At 37.1% G+C, this 22295-nt stretch overlaps 1 protein-coding gene across 1 annotated transcript in view; it reads right to left on the bottom strand.

Annotated features, from left to right (window-relative positions):
• The window catches only part of M1AP (meiosis 1 associated protein), a 70171-nt gene that overhangs the window by 39814 nt on the left and 8062 nt on the right, over positions 1-22295 (bottom strand). The window contains exons 3-4 of the mRNA XM_060656801.3: positions 8441-8626; positions 6538-6706 (exon numbers count right to left, since the gene is read on the bottom strand). Coding sequence (XP_060512784.1) covers positions 6538-6706; positions 8441-8626 — 355 coding nt within the window. The remainder of the gene's footprint in view (positions 1-6537; positions 6707-8440; positions 8627-22295) is intronic.

Genomic DNA, 22295 nt, shown 5'->3' with positions numbered 1-22295 from the left:
CATTTCAAATATGGATTTTTTTTTTTAAAGTTCTTTATTTTGTGGCGTCTGGGTAGCTCAGTCACTTAAGCTCTGACTTCAGCTCAGGTCATGATCTCACAGCTTTGTGGGTTTGAGATCTGCACCAAACTCTGTGGTAACAGCTCAGAGCCTGGAACCTGCTTCTGATTCAGTGTCTCTGTCTCTCTCTGCCCCTCCCCTGCTAGCATTCTTTCTCTCTCTCTCAAAAATAAATAAACATTAAAAAAATAGTTTAAGAAGTTCTTTGTTCTGTATACCAACTCTTTATTTGTCATATGAGTTAGAAATATAATTATAATTTATCTTATCACTTAATACATGGTGTCTTTTGAGACTGGGGGGGTGTTTTCTTGTTTCTTTTCCCCTCTCTCCCTCCCTCACTCTGCTCCTCCTTCCTCCTTTTTTTCCTTCCTTCTTTCACTTCTTGAAGAGTTTGTGTAAGATTTGACTGATCTGTTCCTTGAAAGCTTGATATAACTTAACTGTAAAGCTATCTAAATTGGTACATTATGGAAACCATTCCGATTTTTTATTTGTGAGTCAAATTTGTTACCTTTTTAGGAATGTGTCCATTTTTGTGTAAATGTTTGAATTCATAGTTCTATCTCCATTTATGTTCTCTTTTCTGAATCCTAACATAGTTTCTTGTGCCTCTTTCCTTCTTTCTCTTTTTCCTTTATTAGTTTCACCAGAGGATTCTCTGTTTATCAGTTTTTTCAAAGAGCCAACTTTTGAATTGTTGATTATTTCCATTGCTCTTTTCAACTAAGGCAGTAAAGAGAATGGTTTAAGTATGCGAGATTTGGAGTTGAACTGCTTAGACTTGAATCCCTGCTCTATCTCTTAACTAAGAAACCTAGGGAAAGTTAATCTGCACAAGAAACTGTCTTAGTTTCTTCATTTATATCCATGAGGATTAATAAGATAATAAGTGGAAACTATTTAGAACAGAAAGTATTTGGACAGTAAGTGCTTAATAAAATGTTGCTATTATTATGATCAAAAAGCAGAAGTTAGAGATCCATAAACAGAGTTAGGTTAAGAGAATGTGGCTTTTAGTTCATGTATCTTTTCCTTGAGGCTCAGAACTTACTTAAAAATGAGACAAGCTAGTAGCATTATTTCCTCCATTGACGGCTGTTTTATGGGATTATCTTTGGCTGTTGGAATTGGTAGGCTTTCTTAGACCCTAAATTTATGATCAAGATCCAGTATGAGGGATCTGCTCTAATGGGCAGGGTTGGCTTATATGCAAAGAGGGCATGTAAAGATAAAAAAAAGTCTGCTAGCTTCCCCTGTGAGAGGTATACCTCCTCATATCTCTATTTCATAAGTCAACACTTCTTAGTCCTCTTTTGAGAGCAAAAGAGGAACAAAATGGATAAACAGAAAAGAAAGGCAACAAAAACTGTTGGAAGTGTTTTATGATATTTTTTTACATACAAACAAAACACCACATACATGAATTGTAACAATGTAACCTAGGGGCACCTGGCTGGCTTAGTCAGCAAAGCATGTGACTCTTTACCTCAGGGCCCTGAGTTTAAGCCCCACACTGGGCTGGGCCCTGGGACCTACTTAAAAAAAAAAAAACAAACACAAAAAAACCAATTACTGAGAAACAATGTGCAAAAATAAAATCAGTGTAATGAGGTAGTGGGATTATGAATGGTTTTAAATTTAAAAATTATTTTATGATCATATCTTCTTTTTCAATAAAATTTTTAGAGCTTGAAATATTCTCAGTAAAAAGGCATATACAAAAAGGTTCTATTACTACTATTAACATCAACAGATAACATTTATTTACTGCTCACATGTGCCAGGCACTGTTCTATGTGCTTTACATACAAGGTGTATTTAATCCTCATATAAACCCTATGAGGCAGTTATTCTTATTAGCCCTATTTTGTAAATGAAAAAATTGTGGAATAAAAAGTTTAAATAACTTGTTGAAGTCACACAGTTCTTCAGTAAAATGTAAAAATCCAATTGGATAGTTAAATAAATAGTGATGAATTTATATAGTAAAATGCCTCACAGCTATTAAAAAGAAATGTGTTAGATCTCTATGTGCCAATATGGAGAAAATTACTGGATAATTAGAGAAATGAAAAAATAAAAATGCAGACAGAATATAGGTACATTTTTAGGAAAGTATTAATAACAATAATAATGTTACATATATGTCCATGTCCATATGTGTAAGGACAATAATTCAGCAGAATGTGCCCTACATAGCTGATGGTGGTTATCTCTGGAGAGAGCAGAATTTTGGGTCATTCTGAACCATCTATATTATACTCCCGCAATGTTTAAATTTGTACAACTTGTAATAAAAAAAATGTTAAAATGACCAGATAAAAGCTACCACAAAGAGAGCTGGGCTGGATCTTCAGCTACATTTTAAAACAAAGAAAAAATGAACAAGTTAGACCAAGCAAGAAGAGCCGAAAGGAATTACCACTTATGTGGCTGCAAGAAAATATATAATAGGCTCTATAGTCTGAACGTTAAAAGAACACCTTAACTGATACAAATGTGATTTAATCTTTTCCTTTTAGATTTTATTAAAAACCATTCTAAAATGTGAATCTAGGGGCGTCTAGGCGGCTCAGTCGGTTAAGTGTCCGACTTTGGCCCAAGTCATGATCTCGCTGTGCTGACAGCTCAGAGCCTGGAGCCTGCTTTGGATTCTGTGTCTCCTTCTCTCTGCCCCTCCCCCATTCCTGTGTTGTCTCTCTCTCAAAACTGAATAAACATTAAAAAAAATTTTTAATAAAGTTTTAAAATGTGAGTCTACTTTCTTCATTTCCTTTTTTTAACGTTTATTCAGTTTTGAGAGAGAGAGCAAGAGAGAGAGCGCAAGTGAGCACGAGCTGGGGAGGGGTAGAGAGAGAGGGGAACAGAGGATCTGAAGCAAGTTCCACGCTGATAGCAGAGCCCAATGTGGGGCTCGAACTCATGGATCATGAGACCATGACCTGAACCGAAGTCGGACACTAGACCAACTGAGCCACCCAGACACCCCTACTTTCTTAATCTCTAAATTCATTGTTATTTTGATGATTCTGGACCTTGCAGTCTCTGAGTCATCTTTACAATTAGTTTTCACTGTGCAGGACTGCATTAAAGGAGGCAGAATTTAGACCAATTGAAGGACATATTCTCATAGTTACTTTTTTTTTTAACGTTTATTTACTTGAGAGACAGAGCATGAACGGGGTAGGGTCAGAGAGAGAGGGAGACACAGAATCGGAAGCAGGCTCTAGGCTCTGAGCCATCAGCCCAGAGCCCGACGTGGGGCTTGATCTCACGGACCGCAAGATCATGACCTGAGCTGAAGTCGGACGCCCAACCGACTGAGCCACCCAGGCGCCCCCTCATAGTTACTTGTTAAACAAATCTGCAATATCAACATTTCTCTGTAACCTGTCTCCTTCTCCAAAAGTGGAGTATAGACACTTTTTATTTAATTGATGATCATCGTTACCAGAGTTAAAAAAATATATATAAACAGACTTAAGAAGTATTTTAATTAATTCATGATATTCATGGGCTACAAAGAGAACCTATGAGTGTTTAAGATATGAACCTAACTATTTGAGTTGATGTCAGAGAGGGTGACTATCACCTGTCCCAAATCATTTTTCCCCCAATCATTCACTTATTTTTTCAGGAAACATTTATTGAGGATCTTCTATGTGCCAGGCAGAATGATACATGGTGATATAAAGATGCATTAGACACAGTCTTATCCTCAGGTACCTTACAGTCCACTTGGGACCTGGCCATTAAAAACAAATCTCAGAAATATTAAACCACCCATGTGCAAAAATTTTCAAAAATATTAACAAGACTAGCTAACTTTTACTGAACATTTATTATACATTAAGTAATTAACACACATGATCTCATTTAATCCCCAGAACTACTGCATAGGGCAGGATTAATAACTAAGGCTTAGACACTAAGTACCTTGCCCAAAGTTGCATAGCTAGTGAGTGACAGAACTGTAATTAAGACTCAGGCAACCTTATTCCAGAGCATTCATCCTTTTGAGAATAAGAGAAGTTGCTTTTGCTAATCCCTCCATAAGGACACCAAGATGAGATAAACATCAATGGAATAAAAAGAATTAATTATGAGGAAAGTAGAGGCACACTGGGAAGATTTCAAACTATGAACCGTACATACACTTAACCCATGAAGAGGAATTACAAGTAATTTATGGAATGATGTATTATTTATAAGCAAATAGGAAGTTACTGGAAGAATCATCAGCAGTGACACAAAGCAGAAAGCGTCTTTCCTAAATGTAAAAGCTCTTCTATACAGCTCTGCTCCCTAACTATTCTAAATAAAGGCACCATGTAGAGAGTACTCTGAGCTCTGTGCCACTAGAGATACAGTAAATTCTTTCTGGATACAGTCACTGAAGAGAGAAGAGGACATAGTCCATGCCTGATATCCATGGCCAAAGAGAAAGAAAAAGAGCTTCTCTCTCAGATTCAGCTTGAAAACCTACTAGGGAGGACTCTGGTGGCCTAAGGAACTATGATGGCCTGACTTGGGTCATGGTCCTCTCTGAGACCAGGAAGGTAGAGGTGTTACTAGAGAATGGGGATTCAGCGGATGCTCAGCAGACCAAGAACCATCTCCACAGGTATCACTGTCATCAATTCATTCAACAAATACCTCCTATAATCTAGGATATGTTACACACCGGGACATAGAAATGAGTAAGACAAATTCCTAATCCCAGGGCAATTATAGTTTAATGCAAAAAGAAAAGATATGAGGTAGTTTACAGATTAGATGAGAAAACACAATTATCACACAGTAAAACAATGGTGAACAATTCTCCATGGCATATAATTAAGAGCTAAATCATTTGGTACAGACCACAAATGATGTCACTGTTCCAAGGAGAGAAAAATCCATATAGTAATCAGTAGCATGAAGTAGGACTTAAGGGAGGGGGAGGATTTGGCTGGAAGAGATTAAGGGAGGGAACTCAGGAGAGAAGAGGGAATTCAAAGGAAAAGACTACTATAAGTGGAGAGATGGAGAGGGAAACACATTCAGTGAGGAGACTGGCTTGAGAAAAGCAGAGCGTGCCAAGTAGGTGAGAGTTCGTAAACCACACAGCTAAGGCTGGTACCCTCCCTCCTGGACCAGAACAATGTCAATGGCCTCATGATGCTGGAAGGATCCACATGTGTCAGGATTTGAGGGGAAACACACCCTTAGTTACTAACTCTTTGACCTAATTAGCGGGTTATCCAAGTGTGACCAGGAAGAGATCAATGGTGTCAAAACAGTGGGCTCCTCCCATGTGCACAACCTTGGAGAAGGCCAAGGGCCAGAAAGGGCCGCTGACGGGTGAACAATAACTTGCGTATTGGTTAAATTAAAACTGGTTAAGAACCTCTTAAACTCCATAATTTGGGAATCTCTACTTGACTTTCTGACTAAAATTTTTTCATAAATTTCTGTTGTCTTAGAATGAAATCTAAATGTCTTCAAATGGCATATATGGCTTTTCTTGATCTAATCCTTGCCTACCTTTACAGACTCACTCTTGCCTCTGCCTGACAGGCTCTAGTCATAGGGAACCATGGGCACTTCCCTGAAAATTGATTTACCTTGCTTTCTCATGCCCCCAGGTCTCCTTTTTGAGTGCCCTTTTCCTTCTTCCTCTGCATGACTAATTTCTACATGTCCTTTAACACTCAGTTTGAATATTTTCTGTTCTGGGAAGTTTAGAATTATTAGTGATTTATGTAGGATTTATTGGCAGGGGCCTGGGCACCAGAGGTTGCTGGGTCAGCTGGCAGGCTGGGGACACCAGGATTGGGAAGCTGGCAACTAAGAACTCTATCATGGGGAGGTGGGAAGGATGCAGGAGGCAGGGTGTGTGTGAGCTGAGACTCTAATCCCCTGGCACATCCTCCATTGTTCTATCAAACTTAACTTATAAAATATAAATCCAAAGATAAAATTATGAAGAAATTCAAGAGAGCAACCAAAGAGCATTAAATCCTAAGCATAGGGTCTTTCTGAATGCACGGCCCTGTGTGACTGTGTGCTCATAAACCTATGAAGCCAGCCCTGTGTATAAATCTGTTCATTCAGCATTGGTTATAATAGCAAAGTGTAACAAACCAAATTGTTTGTTAATAAGTGATTAAACAAACAAACTATGGTCCAACCACACAAAAAAAATCATGCAGCCAGTAAAAAATAAGACAGATCTACAGATACTAACACAGATAGCTGTCCAACACACAAAGAAGGTTATAGAATATTACATATAGCGTGATCCCATTAGAATAGTAAATACATACTTAATATATATTTAGTATGTATAGGTCTATATATACACCTGGAAACACTTGTCTGAACTGTAGTGAAGTCTGTTGGTTTCTTTTCATTGAAGAACAAAAAGACCATGGAAAATAATCTTCCTGACTACTTATTAAAATTCTTTTTACCTTTTCCTTTCATTCTTACCATCGCTGCTAGGCTCTTCAACAGGGGATACTGAGTCCATACACTCTAGGACTCCCTCTGTGATCTCAACCACCTGAAGTCTCCTGACCCTTACTAGGTCTGTATCTTTCAATCCTTCCTCCAATTGTTTGACCACCTCTTTTCCAGGCTGAGAAGTCAGAACAGTAATCTGGAAATAAATTCAAGAATCAATGTATCTACTTTCCCTGATGTACAGACTGAAGGATATAATAGATCACATATGAAGGATAAACACAGCAGAAAACTTTGGCAGTGGCTATTGTCTTTAAGACAAAGAAGAGGGTTTCATGGCAACTTAAGAATCAAATTTCATTTACCAGATTGTGGTGGGAGAGATCTGGTGGGACAAATCCTCACAGGACCCTTCCAAACAGGTGGGACCTACCCCAGAAAGTGACCAGTGAGAAGTCATCCCTGTTTTAGTTTTTTAAAATTGCTTGAAGCACTGGCAGCATCTCTCATGCTAAAAATGCTTTAATGTTATAAGGTAACAAAGGAAAGAAAATCCTTAAATTCCAATCACTAAGTGTGTATTAAATATCAGAGAGTCTGCGTCTTTCTCATGGTGGTGCTTCCACACAGACTTCTCTCCTTGTTCAACCTGGATACAGGTAAACTGTTTCTTTTGCTCTCAACTCTAAAATGTACTTACTCTAGATCAGTATAGCTAACCTGAAGGAATATTGAGGTGTTTGTGTATAATCTGAATATTTTATTCCACCTGAATGAATATACTATATGTTTTCATTAGCAGTTTTGTCTTGAATTTTAAAATCTGGAAGGCAAATATTAAATATATACAATTCTCTTTTGTACTTGGACTTTTTTTATTTTTGGTGCTTAGACATTTTTAATTAAAGAAGAAGAATGCAGATAAAAGCAGCTATTTTTTAAACTCATCTGTTTGATGCTTGCTGTTTTTGGAGACTGAATGTGTTTTTAACTAACAGCACTCACCCACCCAGTGGAGTATTGAGGCATGACTTACTTATATATTTTTAAGATTATCTTAGTCTGCACTATAATTTTAGCAGTCTTTAAATTTGCACATTTGCTAAGTCTAAGAAAATTTATTCAATTAGATGCCAAGATTTGACTAACAACAACTGTAAATTCTTTTTTTTTTTTTTTTTTTTTTAAGTAGGCTTCACACCTAGCACAGAGCCCAATGCAGAGCTTGAACTCATGACCCTGGGATCAAGAACTGAGCTGAGAAGAAGAGATGGACACTTAACCCACTGAGCCACCCAAGCATCCCATCAATTATAAATTCTTTTTTTTTATTTTTATTTAAAAAAAAAATTTTTTTTTTAACGTTTATTTATTTTTGAGACAGAGAGAGACAAAGCGTGAATGGGGGAGGGTCAGAGAGAGGGAGACACAGAATCTGAAACAGGCTCCAGGCTCTGAGCTGTCAGCACAGAGCCCGACGCGGGGCTCGAACTCACGGACCGCGAGATCATGACCTGAGCTGAAGTCGGCCGCTTAACCGACTGAGCCACCCAGGCGCCCCAATTATAAATTCTTAAGGATGCCCAGTAAATATAAATATAGACACTGATCTAGCCAGTTTAGCAATTGCTTCGTAAGTTCCAAAAATCCAGAGGCAGACGGCATATTCAGATTTTATTTTGATTTCAGTTTTCATTATAATTCATGTGAGCCCATATTTTTAGCGTCCCTCTCTATGCCTAGCTCTGTATTAAGAATTGCATGGGCTAGAGGAAAAATGGAACATATCTCTGCCTGCAGGGAGATGAAAATCTAGCCTTGAAAATTACCTTCGAAGTGTATGAAACAGAGAAAAATATAAGGATGACAAATAATGAAGCATCCAGAGGGACTGAAATGGGCTTAGAGTCCTAAGGCCAGGATCTCTTACCTCCAGGGAAGTATAGCTCAGAGCTGCACCTGTGGTCACGTGTCTGGTGTACTGTTTGAACTGCTGGAGCCCATCCTCTACTGCCAGCTGCAGAGAAGTGCTGTGTGGTCTGAAACAGCCTTCTTTCTGCAACGTGCGGAGTTCTGAGATGCAGGCCTGCAGCCTAGCAAAGTTCCCTTTCACTTGCTGCAGAGAAAAATGAATGAAAGATGCACATCTTTAGTGGCCCAGGTTCCAGATTAATTGGCAGTCTAACTTAATTACTAATTACTCCTCAGGGGTCTCTTCCCTTCCTGAAACCTGCTTATTTGACCAATATCTACTCAGTGCCTACTATGTTCCAGGCACTGCACTAAAATCTTCCATACACCAGAGAAAAGAAAATTTGTAGCCAAAGGGCTTTGATTACATGGAGTTACCAGAAACAGGAAAGGAAGTGTTGGAACTCATTCACTCACCCAAAGGAAAGTTTAGTTGTGACTGCTGAGTTTAACTTTGGGGTGGTCTGCAAACTGGAGGCCTAGCAGGGTCACTCTCAAACATTATCTTCATTTCTAGGCACTGGGAGCTTCTCTACTTCCCAGAAATGAGGATTCTGATGTGGTTGATCATTTCGGAACTGATAAGGTCCTACCCAGTCTGCTCCTCAGGATCACTTCAGTAAAGAAGAGGTGCTTGGCTCAGTCTGCAGTCAGCTCAAGGAGCCAACAGGTAAACCTCTTGGTTCTCCTCACCCCCCTTTATAAAAAGTTGCTATCAACTTTTTATATGTATATAATATATATAATACATAATATAATATATATAATATACAATATTAATATGATTATATATTTATAATTATATAATATATAATATAAAATATAATTATATATATTATATATTTATAATATATAATTAATATATTAATATATATTTATATTATATTATTATATTATATATAATTATATAATTATATATTACATATCAATATATTAATATGTAATATATATAATATATAATATAATATATATAATAATATATATAATCTGTTACCTTTCCTAAGGATGTATATACATTTTGAATAAATGTGGAATGAAAATTTGTAACATTATTTGAATTCCAAGCATCAATAGCAGGTGGGGGTTGGGTGCAGAAAAATGATTACTTGGGATAAGGAAACCTTCCTGACAAAGAGCAGAACTGAGCAATATTTGCAAAATGCACATAAAATATATAAGCATGAGCTGCAATACTGTCAGGGTACAAAGACTGCTTAAGTCAACCCCTCCCTCACTCAATTCCACAGCTGCTTACTTTGTGAATATGCTCCTCTCCCTGAGTTTCTGGGGAAAACACAAGAAACAGGATGAAATGGTTACACAAAAAGAGCTTGCAATTTAGATGGGAAGATAAGAAACCTAGTCAAGAAAGCAATGAGAACAAATGAGACCATAGGTATAGACCAGAGGCCTTCAAGAATTTCTTTTCACGTACCCCCTAAAAGAATATGATGAATGATTCGTTCATTCATTCATTCATTCCAAGTTTTTACTTAAATTCCAGTTAGTTAACATATAGTGTAATATTAGTTTCAAGAGAACTTAATGATTCATAACTTACATATAACACCCATACTCATCACAAATACCCTCCTTAATCCCCTTCGCCTGTTTAACTCCCCCAACCCCTGCCCACCTCCCGTCCAGCAAGCCTCAGTTTGTTCTCTATGGTTAAAACTCTGTTTTATGGTTTGCCTCTCTTTTTCCCCCACTATGTTCATCTGTTTCGTTTCTTATTTTCCACATATAGGTGAAATCATAGTATTTGTCTTTCTCTGACTGACTTAATTTCACTTAGCATAATAGTCTCTAGCTCCATCCACACTGTTGAAAGTGGCAAGATCTCATCCTTTTTGATGGCTGAGTAATATTCCATTATATATTATATTATATTATATTATATTATATTATATTATATTATATTATATATATACACACACACCACAAATTCTCTCTGCATTCATCAATTGATGGACATTTGGGCTCTTTCCGTAGTTTGGCTATTATTGATAATGCTGCTATAAATGTCAGGGTGCATGCTCCCCTTTGAATCTGCATTTTTGTATCCTTGGGTAAATACCTAGTAGTGCAATTGCTGGATTGTAGTTCTATTTTTAACTTGTTGAGGAGGCTCCATAGTGTTTTCCAGAATGGATGCACCAGTTTGCATACCACCAACAGTGTAAGAGGGTTTCCCTTTCTCTGCATCCTCACCAACACTTGTTGTTTCCTGTGTCATTCATTTTAGCTATTCTCATTGGTGTGAGGTGATATATCATTGTAGTTTTGATTTGTATTTCCATGATGATGAGTGATGTTGAGCATTTTTTCATGTTCTGTAAGCCACCTGCATGTCTTCTTTGGAAAAATGTTTATTCATGTCTTCTGCCCATTGCTTAATTTTCTGCCCACTGTTTTTTGGGCGTTGAATTTGTTAATAAGTTCATTATATATTTTGGATACTAACCCTTTATCAGATATGCAATTTGCAAATATCTTCTCCCACTCCAAAGGCTACCTTTTAGTTTTGTTGATTGTTTCTTTCACTGTGCAGAAACTTTTTATTTTGATGACATCCCAGTAGTTTAGTTTTTCTTTTGTTTCCCTTGTTTCAGGAGACACATACAGTAAGAAATTGTTACAGCCAATGTCAAAGAGGTTACTGCCTGTGTTCTCCTCCAGGATTTTGATGGTTTCCCGTCTCACATTTAGGTCTTTCATCCATTTGACTTTATTTTTGTGTATGGTATAAAAGAGTGGTCCAGTTTCATTCTTTTGCATGTTGCTGGCCAGTTTTCCCAACACCATTTGTTGAAGAGACTATCTTTTTTCCATTGGATATTCTTTCCAACTTTGTCAAAGATTAATTGTCCACATAGTTGTGGGTTCATTTCTGAGTTTTCTATTCTGTTTCATTGATCCATGTGTTTGTTTTTGTGCCAGTACCATACACTGTCTTGATCACTACAAGTTTATAATATAACTGGAAGTCTGGACTTGTAATGCCTCCAGTTTTCTTCTCTTTTTAAAGATTACTTTGGCTATTTGGGATCTTTTGTGGTTCCATACACATTTTAAGACTGTTTCTTCTAGCTCCATGAAAACTACTGGTGGTATTTTGATAGGGATTGCATTAAATATGTAGATTGCTTTGGGTAATATAGGCATTTTAAAATTTGTTTTTCCAATCCATGAGCATGGAATGTCTTTCCATTGTTTTGTGTCATCTTCAATTTCTTTCAACCATGTTTTATAGTTTTCAGAGTACAGATCTATTTATCTCTTTGGTTAGATTTATTCCTAGGTATCTTATGGTTTTTGGTGTAATTGGGATTGAGTGCACTTGGTTTCAATCAAATGGGATTGATTCCTTGATTTCTCCTTCTGTTGCTTATTTGTATTGAAATGCAATAGATTTTGGTATGCTGAAATTGATATGTTTGATTTTGGTATGTTGTGTCCTGCAACTTTACAAAATTTGTGTATCAGTTCTAGCAGTTTTTTGGTGAGTATTTTGGGTTTTCTATATAAAGTATTATGTCATCTGCAAATAGTGAAAGTTTGATTTATTCCTTGTCAATTTGTATACCTTTTATTTCTTTTTGTTGTCTAAATGCTGAAGCTAGAACTTTCAGAACTATGTTAAATAACAGTGGTGAGAGTGGACATCCCTGTCTTGCTCCTGACCACAAATGAAAAGATCTGTTTTTCCCCATTGAGATTATTAGCTGTGGGCTTTTCATATATGGCCTTTATTATGTTGAGATTTGTTCCCTCTAATCTTACTTTGTTGAGGGTTTTCATCATGGATGGATGTTGTGCTTTGTCAAATGCTTTTTCTGAATCAACTGAAAGGATCATATGATTTTTATCCTTTCTTTTATTAATATGGTGCATCATGTTGATTGATTTACAAATACTGAACCACCCTTGTAGCCCAAGAATAAATCCCACTTGGTCATGGTGAATGATTCTTTAATGTACTGCTGGATTCAATTTGCTAGTTTTTTATTGAGAATTTTTGCATCAATGTTCATGAGGGATACTGGCCTGTAGTTCTCTTTAAAAAATTTTGTTTTTTGGGGGCACCTGGGTGGCTCAGTCAGTTAAGCATCTGACTTTGGCTCAGGTCATGATCTCGTGGTCCCTAAGTTTAAGCCCGTGTCGGGCTCTGTGCTGACAGCTTGGAGCCTGGAACCTGCTTCAGATTCTGTATCTCCCTCTCTCTCTATCTCTCCCCTGTTCATGCTCTCTCTGTCTCTTGAAAATAAATAAACACTTAAAAAATTTTTTTAAGTGTTTATTTTTGAGAGAGAGAGCGAGAGAGCGCACACACATGCAACAGGCGAGGGACAGAGAGAGGGAGAGAGATAACCCCTAAGCAGACTCCTTGCTGTCAGCATAGAGCCCAGTGTGGGGCTCAAACTCAGGAACCATGAGATCATGACCTGAGCCAAAATCAAGACTCAGATGCTTAACTGATTGAGCCACCCAGGCACCCCCAATTTTTTTAAAGTATATTTATTTATCTTTGAGAGAGAGAGAGAGAGAGAGCAGGGGAGGGGCAGAGAGAGAGAGGGAGAGAAAGAATCCCAAGCAGCCTCTGTGGCCATGAGCGCAGAGCCGGAGGCAGTGCTCAAATCCACAAACCATGAGATTATGACCTAAACCGAAACCAAGAGTCAGGTGCTTAACGGACTGAGTCATCCAGGCACTCCTGCATTTTTATTTTGAAAACTGAAACAAAAAGCTTGTTTCCTGTAATTAAAATTTTTTTTTACTAGGATGACCTCCTGATAGTTCTGCAAGGGGGATACAATAATCTTTAGGGAAGGGAAATGATCTTCCAAAAAGTTCTGAAAATATTGCCTATTTTGTATTGGAAAATTCTGCCAAATGCAATGGTTTTGGAAATATTGGGAATTAAGCCGTTCTTTCTTACATTAACCAAATAATAGGGCCACTTACTGCTTGAGAACTCTCCTGGTTGATAACTTGCTGTAGCAGGAGGCCATGCACCCAATTTATCTAAAAGACAACATCATTTAGAAACAAGCTAAACAGAAAGTAGGCTAAAACATAACTATGCATTATATCTATATCCCTTGAAAATGGAATCTGATCTCTCAGGAACTCACTTTGATTCTGGAAGTGATTTTAAAATGCAGGTTTTGCAGAAACATTAATTGTCTAGAATGTGAAGAGCTCATATAGCTTGGTTGAGAAACAGTTTCTGTACATCAAATGTTGATAATAGACTGATGAATTCTACAGAAAGTCTCATATTCTTAGCTCTTTTTCCTCATGAATTGCCTAGGCAACATTCTATACAGCAACAGTGTAAATTGTTTTGACTTGAGTTCCAAATCCAAAAGATTAGGTCAGGGACCTATAGGGAGCTGTTAGATAAAGAGGGAGAAAATAGGTGGTAGGAAGATGAGGCCTGGTGCCTCTGAGCAAATTACCTGCAGTCTGTAATGTGAGCAGTCAAATGTCACACCTCCTCCTCCCCCTTCCTTGGATGGAAACTTTGGGATTACCATTGTGGAAGATTTAAATGTGCTTTAGGAAGTTGCTGAGTTGAAATGTGGTCCAGAGAATCAGGTACTGAAGTTGCCTACAATATTGTTTGGAGTTATTATCTATTACATCACAAACTCAAGTTCTCTGTCTTATATGTCTGGGTGGTTTCAAGGTGCAGAGTGGAGACCCTGATTCAGTTAGACGGGCTTTGCACAGAGAGGTGGACGCTGGGATAAATGGGTAAGGACTGATGGATCCTCACTGCATTTCTTTCAGCTTTGTGTAGACTAGTGGTACAAATGTGCCTAGAGGATGTTCTTTTCCTAGATCTAGTACCAGTGTGTTCTCCTTGCTCTAGGCAGTTTAGGATAACTCAGACTGATGTCTCATTGGAAGTCAGATGAAAAAATTAGAATATACTTTAAGTCAGTGATTTTCAAAAATCTTTTTATCAAGTACAACTTTTTATTAAAAATTTACATAGAATCTCTATGCATACATTGCATTTTATCAGCACAAAGATATTTTTAATATCTTAATTTAAAATTTTCTCTATATAATACATGCACCTGGTTCAAAATTTAAGGGTTATAAAATGATATGTGGAAAAAAAATTACCTTTCCACTCTTACCCTTCAGCTAACCAGTGGTTTCTTGGAGGTAATCAACATTGCTACCTTGTTGGGTATCTTCCCAGAGATTTTTTCTTTACATGAAAGAAAATATAAAGGATAATTTTCTTCTTACCAAAATAAAAGAAACTATGATAGTCTTTTGTATCTTGATTTTGTTACATAGTATACTTGGACAATCATTTCATTCAATAGATAAAAAGTGTCTTAATTTTTATAGCTACAGAGTGTTCCATTAATGAATGGAACATAATTTTATTTAACCAATTCCCTATTGACATTAGATCACTTTCAATCTTTTGCTACTGCAAACAGTGCTGAAATGATAATACTTAAATCATTTTTTCACATATGAAAATATATCTGTAGGATAAGTTCCTAAAGCAGACTTGTTAGGTTAAAGGGTATGATACTGTCATCAAATTGCCCACCATAGAAATTGTGTTAATTTATACACCCATAAATGGCATGTAAGTGTGCCTGTTTCTTTAAAACCTCATGAATAGTAAGTTATTAACTTAAAAAATATCTCTGGAAATCATACAGGTGAAAAATAATAGCATCTCAATGTACTTTTAACTTTTCCTTTTGTTAAGTGACATGGGACATATTTTGATATGTTGAAGGGCCATCTACATTTCCTCTTCTGAAAACTATCACATATATCATTTCTCATTTTCTATTGATTATTGATTCTATTACCTTATTGATTATGTAGTACTGTTTCTTTGTTTTTTTGCCAAGCACATATTTTCCATTTTATACAGCTGAATTTTATTAATCTTTTATTTTTGGAATTTGGGGTTTTGTGTTATTGTTAGAAAAGCCTTTCTTCCTCTGATATTTTCCCCCTTGCTCTGTGAGCTAATTATCAACACGTTGCCTCTCAGATCCAATTCACCCTTCAATATACCTCTGCAATAATGGACAGAATCCCTTTAAACATTTCTCCTTACATGGACCATGATGTTAAACATTTGAGTAGAGAGCACTGGAAGAACACTGCAGGAGGAAGACACTTTCCTGCTGAAAGTGATGGGGTGTGAGTACATCTGATAGTGCTCCACACATGGGCCGGAACTTGCAGAACCCTGATGTTACAGACTGAATGTTACATTCCCTTAAAATTCATATATTCAAGCCCTAATTCCCAATGTGGTGGCATTTAAAAGTGAGGCTTTTAGGAGGTAATTACATTTAGATGAGGTCATGAGGATGCAGTCTCCATGATGGGATTAGTGCCCATATAAGAAGAGGAAGGACACCAGAGCTCTCTCTCTTCACATGCATGCACTGAGGAAAGGCTATCTGATCACACAGCAAGTATCTACTCTTTGTAAGGCAGAAGAGGGCTCTCACCAGAACCTGGCCATGTTAGCACCCTGATTTTGGACTTCTAGCCTCCCAGATTTTGAGAAAATAAATGTGTACTGTTTAAGCCATCTAGTCTACAGTATTTTGTTATGACAGCCTGAGCTAAGACACTGACAACCACCTAGCCGTGGCTTGGTGATCACCTTTCAGCCGTCCTCTTGGCATGGAGCCATGCTTCAGGCCTCCTGCCTGCACTAATGCCCCACTCCATCTTTCACCTCAGAGATCTGTCTCCTGTGACCCTCCCAGTGATGCTGCTCTTTCCACACAGACACTGTCTGCTCTAGGCATCCTGTCATCTCCACTCTGCACACTGTGCACCAGTCATTGATTATAGTTCACCTACACATGGAGGATTGCAGTAACCATGGACCAGCTCTGGCTTGGGAAAACCAGTGAACTTCTCTGCATCAAGTGAGCTGCAACTATACTCACTCCAACTGGATCCGAATTCCAGCCTTGGGAAAGGAGTCCACTTTTCAAGTTTATCCTTTCTTGAGATCACTCTCTCAGGTCTAAGATACCATAAAAAGTTCTCTTGCATCTTACTGTATAATTTTTTGTTCTATATAAGCCTTTATTGTCCTAATTAGAAATGTTTGTATTTGTTTTAGTTTTTATAACTACATGTTTATATAATTCCCTTATTTCTTTAGTACTATCCATTAATGAACAATGACAAAAATCTTCATTATAAACAATGACAAAATTTATATATTTCCTTTTCTTACTCTTCCCTTCCCTCTCCTGTAGCACTCAATTATAGTTTATTTTATTATCTTTACTGGAGTTTACTTTTATACTGTTTGATGTAATATATCCCTATTATTTGCCACTTTTAAATAATTTCATTTGAATGTCAGCTATAAAGAATGAGGAAATAAATGCGATAGCCAAATTAGACCCTATTTGTCCTAAAATTCCACTGTAGATCACACATGATTTAAATAATTCCTTTGTTCTAATGAAAAAATAAAAAGAATTGGTAAGATACTCACTGTAAGGGAATTTTTCTGAAATTCTGCTTTAAGAGGAGATTAATCATTTTGGTCAGATTATTTATATTAAGGGCACAATGGATATAAAAGGAATTCTAATATTTTAATTATGATTCCTCTGTCATTATTCCTTATAAAAGGTTCAGGGTTATTTGATTATACTCAGAAATTAAATATGAGGAGTATATTGAGGTATTCATCTTGGGCAAGATTTCCTACCTCTTTCACCATTATATTTTGAGCTAACTTTGCAGATAGAAAATATTAGATACTTATATAGGTTAGAGACAGAGGATTTAAGGTAACATTTTTCCTTAAACAAAGACCGGATTGTTTTATACATAAGGTAATGATGTTATTCCAGTAATTTTCTTGACCTTTTATCCAGGGTTGAATTTACTGCTTTTTTTGGCAGGGTTTTTGCCTTGCAATTTTTCTGAGTTACCAGTCAGGGGTTTTTAGAATAGAAAGGTCTGCATTTCTTAATGGAGTGATGAAAGGATCATGGGATTTATCTAGGGCTAAATGTACTGAGGAGTGCCTGAGGCATATAACACAGTCACTTGAGAAAGGGAAAAAGAATCCTTTAACCTTTGGGACATGAGCTCATCTCTCAAAAAGCCTCCTATGCTGGATATACTCCATTTGCCCTTCTAGATCACTCTCTACTTTTATCTACCCCTGTTGCTGGACAGAAGTTGGATAAAGCCAAAAGTGATCACAGGAAAGACATGCACAAGGAAAATGGCACAACAGAGCAACATACATGCCACATGGCTGTAACATCATTATCACTCTCACTGTGTCCCCAGTGTGCTAGGAGGAATATCATTACTGGATTATAGAGAATTATACATTTTGTTTATCCATTCATTAGTTAACAGACATTCTGTTCCAATTTGGGGCTATTAGGAATAATGCTGCCATGAACATTCATGTAAATGTATTTGTGTGGACATATTTTCATTTCTGTTGGGTAGATTCTAAGGTGGAACTGTTGGGTTATATAGAAGGTGTATATCTAAATTTTTTAAGACATTGACAAACTATATTTTCTAAAGTGGTTGTTATCATTTTACCTTCCTGTCAGCAATGAATGAGGGTTGTAGTTTCTCTCCATTCTCACCAACACTTGGTATTGCCTGTCAGTATTGCCTGTCTTTTTAAGGATAGACATTCTAGTGAGGATGTAAAATGATCTTTGTTTCTCTTTAGCTTTTTATTTTGAAATAATTATAGATCCACAGAAAGTTGCAAAATTGTACAGAGAGGTCCTGTGTACCCTTCCCCCAGTTTCTTCCAGTGGTTACATATTATATAACTATAGCACAATTGTAAAACCAAGAAACTGACCTTGGTATAATGTTTGAATTGAGTTTTATACCACATTATCACACCTGTAGATTCACATCTTGCTAGAGGTTTGTCAAAATTCTTGATCATTTTGAAGAATCAGCTGTTTATTTCACCAATTTTCTGTTTTCAATTTCATTCATTTATGTTCTTTACTACTTCCTACCTTCAGCTTGCTTTGGGTTTATTTTGCTACTCCTTTTCTAAGTTTCCTGAGATGGGATCTTATGTTACTGATTTGAAATTTTTCCTTTTCTAATGTAAGCATTTAATGCTATAAATGTCCTTCTCAGCACTGCTTTAGCTGGATTTCACAAATTTTGATGTGTATTTAAATTTTCATGCAATTCAGTGTATTTTAAAATTTTCCTTTGACATTCCTTCTTTGATCCATGAGTTATCTAGAAATATGTTGATCAGTTTCCAAGTGTTTGGAGACTTTACTGGTTTCTGTTTTTTTTTTTTTTTGTTTTGTTCATTTATTTTTGAGAGAGAGAGAGAGGCAGAGAGAGAAGGAGGCAGAGAATCCCAAGTAGGCTCCAGGCTGTCAGCACAGAGCTCTATGTGTGGGGCTTGAACTCACAAACCATGAGAACATGGCCTGAGCTGAAATCAAGAGTCAAATGCTTAACCGACTGAGCAACCCAGGTGCCCCTGGAGATTTTACTGTTAAGTTTTTGCTATTAATTAATTAATTCATGAGAGAGAGAGAGAGTGAGCGCATGAGTGAGGGAGAGGGGCAGAGGAACAGAGAGAGAGAATCTTAAGCAGCTTCCATGCTCAGCACAGAGCTTGAGGTGGAGCTGGGTCCCATGACAATGGGGTCATGACCTGAGCATAAATCAGTCAGACACTCAACCCACTGAACCTCCCAGGCACTCCATGTTTCTGTCTAGTTTGATTTTGTCCTGGGCAGTGAACAAACTGTGTATGACTTCAATTCTTTCAAATTTGTTGAAGTTTCTTTTATGGCCAAGGATATGGTCTATTTTGATCAAGCGTTCTGTGGGTGCTTGAAAAGAATGTGTATTCCGGTACTGTTGAGTGGAGTAGTCTATAAATGTTGATTAGATCCTATTGGTTAATATTTTTCTACATCCTCATTGACTTTCTTTCTAGTTGTTCCATCAATTGTCAAGAGAAGGACATTCAAAGTCTCCAACTATCATTGTGGATTTGTCTATTTCTTATTTCAGTTCTATCAGTTTTTGTTTCATGTATTTTATAGCTCAATTGCTTAGTGTGTACACACATGATATTGCTATGTCTTCTTCTTGGTTTGACTCTTTTATCATCATTTAATATTCCTTTCTATACCTGATATTCCTTGGTAAAGTCTACTTTATTTGATATATTAATACAGCCATTTCTGCTTTGCTCCGATTAATGTATCAGGGTATATCTTTTTTCATCCTTATACTTTCCACCTACTTAAAAAAAAATTTTTTTTTCATGTTTGCTGTTGAGAGAAAGAGAAAGAGAAAGAGAGAGACAGAGTAGAGAGAGAGGGAGACATAGAATCTGAAGCAGGCTCCAGGCTCTGAGATGTCAGCACAGAGCCTGATGCGGGGCTCGAACCCATGGACCGCGATATCATGACATGAGCTTAAGTCAGGCGCTCCACCGACTGGGCCACCCAGGTTCCACAACTTTCCACCTACTTTTATTATAATTGATGTGACTTTGTTATAAATAGGATATATAGGTGGGTCATTTTTCCCCCACTCTGGAAATCTATTTCTTTTAATTGATATATTTAGACTATTTTCATTTAATGTAATTATTGGTATGTTTTAGCCTGCCAATTTTTTTATTTCTTTGTTTCCTCAGTTTTTGTTTCTCTGTTTTATCTATCTTACTGTGGGTTACTTAAATTTTTTAAACATTTTTTTATATTCCCATTTTGATTTATCTTTAGTGCTTGAGTGTTTTTGCATAGATTTTTAAGTGGTTTCTCTGAAGTACTACATTATATACATTCTTTATGTAGAAAGTCTCTTTACTTTCCTGTTTATAATGCAATTGTTTTAAGTATTTCCTCTATATACATTAACACCATATCAGACAATATTGTAAGTTTTTCTTTAACTGTCAAATATAATTTAGAAATCTCAACAGAAAGTCTATTGTATTTATCTGTATTTTATTCTTTCTGTTGTTCTTTCTTCCTTCTGGATATTCCAAGACTCTTTCTTTTATATTTTCTGTTTCAATGACTTCCTTTAGGCATTCTGTTAAAATAGATCTGCTAATGACAAATTGTCTTAGCTTTCTTTCATCTGAGAATATTTCTGTTTCATTCCTTAAGGATATTTTCACTGGATACAGAGTTCTGGGTTAACAGTTTTCTTTTAGCATTTGAAAAATGTGACACTTCCTCTGGCCTCCTTGGTTTCTGATGAAAAAAACTACTGTTCCTTATTTTTTTCTTTATAAGTAAGATGTCAGTGCTCTTTGAAGAGTTTGCCTTTAGTTTTTATAAGTTTAAATTATGATGTATCTTAGAACAATTTATTTACATTTATCCTGTTCGGGGCTCACCAGCTTCTTGAATCTTTAGGTTTATAACTTTGGCCAAATTTGGGAAAATTTCGGTGATTATGTCTTTGAATATTTTTTTTCAGCTCCATCCTTCCCCTTTCCTCTTGAACTCTGATGGCACAAAGGTTAGATCTTTTGTTACAGTCTCACAAGTCCCTGAGGCTTTGTTCATTTTTTAAAGTCTGTTTTCTGTTACTCAGATTGGGTAATTTCTATTTATCTTCATGCTCGTTGATTCTTTTCTCTGTCCTCTCCATTCTGTTGTTGAGACCATCCACTGAAGATTTTTGTTTTTTAAATTTCAGTTACTGTATTTTTCAGTTCTAAAATGTATATTTGGTTCTTCTTCTTTTTTTAAAAGTTTATTTATTTTTGGGGGGGACAGGAGCAGAGAGAAAGGGACAGAGAGGGTCCTGGAGAGGTCCTAAGCAGGCTCTGCATTGTCAGCATGGAGCCTGATGCAGGGCTCAAACTCACAAACTGTGAGATCATGACCTGAGCCAAAGTTAAGAGTTGGATGCTTAACGAACTGAGCCTCTGAGGTGCCCCTATTTGGTTCTTTATTCTTCTTTTTCTTTGGTGAGACTTTCTATTTTTCCATCTGTCCGAGTACGTTCATAACTGCTTGCTGAAGCATTTTTACGACAGCTGCTTCAAAGTCTTTTTCAGCTAATTCCAACATCTGTGTCATCTCAGTGTTGGTGTCTGTTGCATCCTCATTCAAGTTGAGATTTTCCTGGTTCTTGATATAATAAGTGACTTTTTATTGTATTCTGGACATTTTGGGTATTAGAGGACTCTAGATCTTATTTAAACTTTTGCTTTAGCAGCACCCCCACCCCCCACCCTAATACTGTGCTAATGAGGAGAGTGAGGTTTCCACATAATTATTGCCAGGTGGCTTCTGATTACAGCCCAGAAGGGAGGGTGCCTTGTTACTTCTGGGTGAGAGTGGAAGTTCTGGCTTTCTACATGGCTCCCATTGACACCCTGGAATGGGGAAGCTAAATTACCGTCAGATGGGCATATAAGTCCTTGCTTTTCACTAGGTCTTCAGTGATATCACGCTGCCTTGGAAGCTAAAAGGTACCTCATGTAGAGGCCAGTTTGGGGCAACAGGCTTGAGCAATGGAATGTAGATTAAGGCAAAGGGCCCACAGTGACCCCAACCCTCTGGCTGATTACAGACCAGCCCATCAGGCAACCCACCTCGAAATGTCCATAAGCTCTAACTGACCAATAGGCTACTGAGAACCAGGCACAGTTACCAAAAAGGGGAAAATTCCATAATCCCCATACCTCCTTACCTTCCCATTTAAAAATGTTTATTCATTTTTGAAAGAGAGAGAGACAGAGCACAAGCAGGGGTGGGGCAGAAAGGGGGACACAGAAT

Source organism: Panthera onca, chromosome A3 (assembly GCF_046562875.1).
Source record: "Panthera onca isolate mPanOnc1 chromosome A3, mPanOnc1 haplotype 2, whole genome shotgun sequence".
Lineage (NCBI taxonomy): Eukaryota > Metazoa > Chordata > Mammalia > Carnivora > Felidae > Panthera > Panthera onca.
This window is presented reverse-complemented; position numbering and strand designations above follow the sequence as displayed.